Below are 8516 nucleotides of genomic sequence, written 5' to 3'. Positions count from 1 at the left end.
TCTTATATTAAGGTTTGCTCCCAAAGATGCGCTAGGTCTTATTTTCAAGGGACATCTTATCTTTCCTGTCAGTAGGTCTTATTTTCGGAGGATGTCTTATTTTCAGGGAAACAGGGTAGGGGTCCACAAACCACACACACTCTGGACTCTAATCCTAACACTGATGACCACAAATTATGAAGGAGAGCAATGATTCTCCAAGTGGTTAGTTCTTGACCAACAGCAGCAACATCAACTGTTAGCAATGCAAGTTCTGGGTCCCCAGGACAGACCTACTGAAATCAGCAGCTCTGGGGTAAGGCTCAGTGAGCTATGCTTTAATAAGCCCTCCCAAGTCTGAACCACTGAAACAGAAAACAGTGCATTTGCAATAACTGCCTTTCAGTTATCATTGTTTGAGAGAGTAGCCATGTAATTTAGGAAGTAGGCATTGGCTACATTGAAAGAATTTTAAATTTTTGTGATTGTCATATACAGCACTAGGAAGGAAAAGAAAATTTTCAATCAATGTGTTTTGAAGACAATAAATTCCCTCAAGAGTTCAGTTCTATTTAATATTTATAATATACAAGTCTATGCTAGGTGCTATAAGTGATACAAAGGTCAGCTACCAATGTATGTCTTAAGTAACTTAGGGTCTCATGGAGAAAAAAGTCGAGCATAGGCTGAAACTATTGCACAGTTACTCTCTAGGATTAAAACTATAAAATCAACACATAAGGAATTATTAAAAGTCTGTAAAAAGGCAGTTTGGAGATAGAATGTTGCCTGGATTTGAAGCAAGGTGAACAAGTATCAAGTGATTCTTGAATAAAGGGTGCCACAGAGATAAACACTATTGAGCTCTGTTTTCTGGTTTAGCCCTGCTGTGAAGCTACTTTTGATGAGAGCACCTTTTATACCAAGCTTTTGAATCACAGCATTGCTCTGATTACATGCCCACAGAGCAAATTTCTGGCTTTTGCTGTTTCACTTGGTACATACCCAGAGGAGGACCATGTGCTGGTATGACCAGTCCATTAGAAACTTGACCTCATTGTAAGTTAAAAAAAAAATGGTATTTGGGGCGCATATTCATACTCCTGTGAATTTAGGAATAGGGGACCAAGTCTGATTGGCTATGGAACACTGATAAGATAAAATTTTGGAATAGTGAGGCTAGAATCACAATGAATTTTCAACCATAATGTTACATGCACAGTTTCTTTGTGGATAACCAACCAGTCTCTACAAGTAATATCCAGTTCAACATATAGCCCCTTTAAACCTTTGAAAACCACACAAATAATTATATGACATGGCCATGGGAGTTGCTTTAAAAGTGTATTTCCTAAAAGATAAATATTCAAAGGAAGACTTCAACACATAAGATTGGGGTGGATAGTCAATATTCAGGAAGATAAATTTTGCTTAGAAAATGGGTAGAATTTTTTTATTAAAATATAATTCACATACCAAAAAATCAACTCCTTTAAACAGGTAATATTTATGATTTTTAATATACAAAATTATGCAATCATCACCACCATATAACTGCAAACATTTAGACTCCCAAATTAATCTACAATGCTAAGACCTTTAAGTGGGTAAAGAATAGTCTTTTTAACAAATAAGGATAATTGGACAGCCATGTGCAAAAGATTGAAGATAAACTTCTACCTAATACAATATACAAAAATGAGTCAAAATGGATCAAAGATATTAATACAAGAGCTATAACTATAAAACTCTGAGAAGAAAACATAGGGGTAAATCTCTGTGACAGATTTGGCAACAGATTGTTAGGACGCCAAAAGTGTAAGTGACAAGAAAGGATAAATTGGATTTCATCAAAATTAAAAAGTTTGGTGTTTCAAAAGACACTATTATGAAAATAGAGAAGGCACAGAATGGAAGAAAATACTTTCATATCATATATCTGATAAAGAACTTGTACCCAGAGTATATAAAGAACAGTCAATAACTCAATAATAAAATGATGAAGAATTCAATTAAGAAATGTGCAAATGATCTAAATAGATTTATCTCCAAAGAAGATTCACAAATGGCCAATAAGTGCATGAAAAGATGTTCACATCTTTAGTCATTAGAAAAATGCAGGGCGGCACCTGTGGCTCAGTCAGTAAGGCACCGGCCCCATATACTGAGGGTGGCGGGTTCAAACCCGGCCCTGGCCAAACTGCAACCAAAAAATAGCTGGGCGTTGTGGCAGGCGTCTGTAGTCCCAGCTACTGGGGAGGTTGAGGCAAGAGAATCGCTTAGGCCATGGCACTCTATGGAGGGCCATAAAGTGAGACTCTGTCTCTACAAAAAAAAAAAAAAGAAAAATGCAAATCAAAACCTCAATGAAATACCACTTTCCAGCTACTAGGATGACTATATTAAAACAATAGACAATAACAATAGTTTGTGAGGATGTAGAGAAACTGAAACCCTCTTACCCTGCTTGTGGGAGTGTAAAATGCTGCAGCTACTTTGGAGAACAATATGGCATTCCCTCAGAAAGTTAAACATAGAGTTATCATATGACTCAGCAATTCATTTCAAGACAATCTCAATTGAATAAGACAACATGTTCACACAAAATCTTACACAAATGCTCACAGCAGAATTATTCATAATAGTTCAGAGATGTAATAACCCAAGTGTTCTTTAGCTAATTAATAGATAAACAAAATATGTTACTCAGCCATAAAAACAATGAAATATGGACACATGATGTAAGAGTATACTAAGGGAAAGAATTCAATTACAAAGACTAGATAGTATATGATTTTGTTTGCATGAAATGTGCAGAATATGCAAATTTAGAGATATAAGAAGTAGATTAGCAGGGGCTGGGTGATGAAGATTCTAGAGGGTAATATCTAGAGGGTATGGGGTTTCTTTCTGAGGTTAAGAAAAATATTCTAAAAGTGATTGTGGTCCTACCTAACAGGTCCAATGTACAGGCATATGGCACTCTTCCTGGGTGAAGGACTCAGCCAGAACATGGACTTTATCTTACAAATACAAACAATGTAACCTAATTGTATGTACACTGATATTAATCCCAAATAAAAGTAAAATAAAATAGATTGTGGTGATGGTTGCTCAAATCTGTGAACATATTAAAAGCCATTGAATTGTCTGCTTTCAACAAGTGAATTTTTTGATATGAGAAACTAAGTTCTTGGCACTGTTGAAACCACTGGAACATGCCTTGCTGACCACAAAGCTCTCAGTGATGAGAACTAGATAAATCTCCTTCATGATTACATCAGTTTGAGTTGAGATCTGGACAGCTTGCGACTTGGATTCATACCCAACACATAACGTGACAGTGGGTCACCAGGGACAACTGAGAGAAGACAGCAGATTGAAGGCAGGGAAGCCACAGAAGCTATCACCATGGTTGAGAGGATGGCAGGCAGAGAAAGGAGAAGACAGCATGGATGTTGGATCCAGAAATTAAATTGAATTCTGATGGAATATAGGATGCAGTAGAAAAGGAAAAATTGGAAATATCTAACGAGACAAATCTTAGTGAATTGGAAATCTACTGAACTCTGAGCCCCAGATGGCAAGGACAGTATTGCTGCATTAGGCATTAGCTGTTGTAATACCTCCAAAGCAACATTTGCTTTCAACAATCTCCTAGTTCTTACTCACATTGTATGTAGATTGTGAGTCAGCTGCAGCTCATTCCAGAACATCGGCTGAAGGGGTTGGCCTTCTCTGGAAATACTACTCTCAGGCAAGAAGCCAGAAGTGAGAGCTATGGCCAAATTTGCAATGCTTTCGAAAGATTTTGTTTTTTATGGTACACATCAGATCTCATTCCTATGTCTAAAACATGTCACGTAGCCAACCAAACCAACAGTCAATGAAGCAGAACAGTATTGTCTTCCACACAGAAGCCACATAATAAATCACACAGCAATGAGCAGGGATGTATGACCTTGTAAGGAGAAAGAAGGAGTGAATAATGGCTAACGATAATATTATTTTCCTCAATTGCCTTCCCAGGCCTGTCCTATGCCAGGTATATTGTGGATACACAATGAATACTTATTATCATTTGAAAGAAATAATTTATAAATGAACAACCATATGCATTAATAAATTGAAAAAGAATCTTTTGTGAAGATGGGAAAGAAAGAGAAGAAAAATGTGTTTACATTGATTTTTAAGAACTAAGTGAGAAAAGGATGGAGATGGTCCAACCACGTAAAGTCAGAGAGAGAATGAGAGTTAAGAGTGAAATAGAGACATGAGAGTTAAGCTGTGAAGTGAGGTCACAAAGGGAGAGTGTGTGTCGCTGGAAGAGAAATAGGTTATTAGAGCTAAGCAAGAAACAGGTGCCCGGAAAGATCGGTCAGAATGTGGTCAGAGACCAGAAACAATGCAATTTCAAGGGTTTTGAAAAGATAAGCTGGTTGACACTGTCAAGGATATCTTTATAATTATTAAACAATGCTGCTCCCAAAACTCCAAATAAGAGTTACGTCACCTTTTTTTTTTTTTACAGAGGCCTATTTAAAATAGGAAAAGAAGTTCATTGAAGGCTACATGTATCAAAAACTTAAATACCTTTAATGAAGGGTGAATAAAAAATAGTCTGAAGGAGAGAAAAATAGATTCAAGTCACCTGAATTAAAAATGAAGCCCAAGCAGCAGAGTACCTATCTTACATATATAGCAAATATTTAACAACAAACTGTAATTCCATAATATAGACAATTAAGAGGAAAGAAGTAAAAGTAACGGGAATAAGAGAGAAAATGCAAAGAGATGCAGATGGGGGAAAAGTGAAGTAAAAACAAGATAAAATTATAAACAGCTAAACAGTCTCACCCTAGTGATTCTTAACCCTGGCTACACATTAGAATCACCTGGAGAGATTTTAAAAATACTGATGCCTGGGCTCCATGCTTAGAGATTATACACTAATAGGCCTAGAGTGAGACCTGATATATTCTTTTTTTTCTTAAACTCCCAGGTGGTTCTAATGTGCAGCTTGGATGGAGAACCACTGTCTGAGATGTACAGAGGAGAGAGATGGAGAGATAATGTGTGTCCATCTCACCATCCACTTGGACTGTAGGCTTCGAGAAATCTGGAGGATGCAAATTATCTGTCTAACAAGGCCTAGTTCTTCTGCTTTTAACTTTCAGATAGTGAGAGTGATGAAAAGAATAGGAGTTTCGGAGTCAATGCCTGAAGACTGAGTTATCTTTCTAACTCTAAGGACTCAAGCAAATTACTTAGTATCCCTGGGTCTGTTTCTGTATCTGAAAAATGAAAAAGTTTAGACAAGTTAATTTCTAAAGTCACTACCAGCACTCTGATTTGAAGAGTCTTAGACAGGCAAGGGTAGGGAGGCTTGGGAAAATTGACTCTTTTCCAGGCCTATGCTGAAGGATCCATTGCACTTAGATATACTTCTGTAATATACATTGTTGAGGAAAAGCAGAAAGAGGTTGGGGATAGAAAGTCAGTAAAGTGTGAAAGAAAAAGCTCTTTGAAATTCAGTGTATATTGAGTGTTTTATGCTAGGGTTTATTTGTTTGTTTATTTATTTATTTTTATTTATTTATTTATTTATTTATTTTGTAGAGACAGAGTCTCACTTTATGGCCCTCGGTAGAGTGCCGTGGCATCACACAGCTCACAGCAACCTCCAGCTCCTGGGCTTAAGTGATTCTCTTGCCTCAGCCTCCCAAGTAGCTGGGACTACAGGCGCCCGCCACAACGCCCAGCTATTTTTTGGTTGCAGTTCAGCCGGGGCCGGGTTTGAACCCGCCACCCTCGGTATATGGGGCCGGTGCCTTACCGACTGAGCCACAGGCACCGCCCTATTTATTTATTTTTTTTATGGTGAAAAGTTATATATTTAGAACTGGCCAGCTGGACTTGGTTTAGATGATCCCAATTTTGTTGGCAACATCCAAAGCATCATAATCAGGAGCCAGTCGAACATATGCCTTCTTCTCACCATCAGGCCTGATCAGGGTGTTGACCTTGGCCACGTCAATGTCATAAAGCTTCTTCACAGCCTGTTTGATCTGGTGCTTGTTAGCTTTGACATCCACAATGAACACAAGTGTGTTGTTGTCTTCTATCTTCTTCATGGCAGACTCCGTGGTCAGGGGGAACTTGATGATGGCATAGTGGTCAAGCTTGTTTCTCCTGGGGGCGCTCTTCCGAGGATATTTGGGCTGCCTCCAGAGTCTCAGAGTCTTTGGCCGCTGGAAGGTGGGTGATGTACGGATCTTCTTTTTTTTGTGGCTGTGGATGCCTTTTAGCACTGCCTTCTTGGCCTTCAATGCCTTTGCTTTGGCTTCCACTTTGGGAGGGGCAGGAGCTTCCTTCTTCGCTTTCAGCGCCATCTTCGCTAGGGTTTTTTTAAAAAATGAATATTAGAGAGTGGTTACTATTTCATTTTTCATGATTTGGGCCTCTAAATTATTTTTGTGACTCTGCTTTTCCCATTATCTACTTTGAGGATTGGACAAACTTAGAGCAAGGTAGCAAGGCTTATATTGAAAATGGATGAGAATAAGAACTATTTGGCTGTTGAAAAGCAAAGAGGGTCCTAAGAGAGCTTCAGATTCTAAATCCTATTTGCACTTCTAGATGCAGACAGGGAGGGAAAGGCAAGAAGGGGAACATGAGGACAGAAATAGGGTAAGGATGGGACCCACTCACCGGGCCCCAGCCCCATTATACCCCTGCTATGTACAGGTGACAGTTGCCAGTCCACTCTTGCCAAGGGAAAGAAAGGCCAGCAGTTCACCTATAGGCTGGAGGTCACACTGACTCTTTACTGAAGCTGGGGTAGTTGGCCTCATTGCAGATACTCAAGGCCCAGAAGGCTCTGGGAGAATTAAACCCTTTTCATTATGATCTTCCTCTGTGAGCTCCCTGCCCCAGAGCCAGTTGGTATGTTTTTAAGGGAAGGGTATGTTTTAAGGGAAGAAGATCCATGCATTATGGGAATGCTTATCCCAATGGATTTGACTTATCTCTCACTCCCTTTCAAAAAAAAAAATCCAATTTAGGCTAGGCACCATGGCTTACACCTACAATCCTAGCACTTGGGGATTGTTGAGATTAGGAGTTCAGGATCAACTCTGAGCAAGAGCGAGATCCTGTCTTTCAAAAAAATCCAATTTATAGTAGCACCCTATTGTGGGAAATAATGTGAATGAAAGAGGATACAATTAAAATATCACTTCTTGCTTTTCCAGGCAGGATTAGTTATTTCTTATCTATGCTCCCCAGTTTCTATAACAATAACTACATGTCATCAGATGTGAGACACAGCAGTGTGCTAAGTGTTTTACATGTACTTAATGCTTACAGAGCCCTAGGCTGTAAGAATTATTATTTTTCCATTTTTCAGATATGAAACTTAGGCTGAAAGAGATCAATCCACGTGATCAAGATTGCTCAGCTCATAAGTGGCAGAACCGAAATACAAACACGGAAAGATTAACTGCAGATTTTCAATCATTGCAAATACTGCCTCTCTCAAGCATGTCTCCTTTAATGTAATCCAAATTTCTGATTATGAAAGTCATGCGTGGCCATTGTAGAGAATCTGTATATAGTAAGGGAAGTATTAAAGTGCTAACCCTCCATAATCTTCACTGCCACCCACATGGGACCCCGATTAATGTTTTGATGTTTTTTCGTAGTATTTTTAACATTTTTATTAAAACTTACTTCACGTGATATAGTATTTCAACTTTTCTCACATCACTGAATTCTTCATGAATGTAATTTTAACTGACTTAACAGTTCAGCATCATTTACTTAAATAATCCCTTCTCACTGCACATTGAGGTTTCTTTTCTTCAGCTGTTATCAATACTAAGATGAGCATCTTACAATAAATCTTTGTTCCCACTTCTGATCATTTCCTGAGGCTACATAGCAAGTGGCCTGCCTATTCAAAATCTCTTCTCTGGGAACCAGCTGCTCCACCCACAGGTGACTCCTGTATTTATATTTAAGCTGTGGAATTCCTCCTGTCTGACCATAGCTAATTGATTTAGGATTGTATGACAGACCCAAACTAGTCTATTTATTTTTGGAACTTGGAATTTTAAGCTGAGGGACATGGAGACTGAGTGTTATATCTAGACAGCTCACCTTACTGGCAGCATTTTAGAGGAAAGACCATGCTGCTCACAAGATGGTCAAATCTGCATTAGTGCCTGCTCTTTCCAAGCCTGGATTTTCAATTATTTCTTGTGTGTCCCAGATTCACCAGCATCTTTTCAATAAATACCCTTGTTTAGAAACACCACGTCTGGTTGGTCTCAGCAACTTTAAAATAAAAGAAACTTAATAAGAAATACAGTAATATTTCTTAAAGAGGTATTCCTTTCTTAAAGTCAATACAAGGCCATTCATGTATATCACCAAATTATCCCCCAGGAATTTTTTTAGTTTGCATTCCCATCAGTAAATACATGGGAAAATCCTATTATTTTTAAATTTTTTGCCAAATTTGAAGGCAGATCTCA

At 38.4% G+C, this 8516-nt stretch overlaps 1 protein-coding gene across 1 annotated transcript; it reads right to left on the bottom strand.

The window, feature by feature from the left end:
* Positions 1-5844: 5844 nt before the first annotated feature.
* LOC128567820 (60S ribosomal protein L23a-like) lies at positions 5845-6371 on the bottom strand. The gene has a single exon (XM_053565341.1). It carries the CDS (start codon positions 6369-6371, stop codon positions 5901-5903), a length of 471 nt encoding a protein of 156 aa, XP_053421316.1. The 3' UTR covers positions 5845-5900.
* Positions 6372-8516: the final 2145 nt, after the last annotated feature.

Source organism: Nycticebus coucang, chromosome 16 (assembly GCF_027406575.1).
Source record: "Nycticebus coucang isolate mNycCou1 chromosome 16, mNycCou1.pri, whole genome shotgun sequence".
NCBI lineage: Eukaryota > Metazoa > Chordata > Mammalia > Primates > Lorisidae > Nycticebus > Nycticebus coucang.
Note: the sequence above shows the minus strand (reverse complement) of the source record. Positions and strands in the feature narration are given on the sequence as shown.

Coding starts and splice junctions, on each gene's coding strand:
- LOC128567820 (XM_053565341.1), bottom strand. CDS start 6,371: ATGGCGCTGAAAGCGAAGAAGGAAGCTCCTGCCCCTCCCAAAGTGGAA.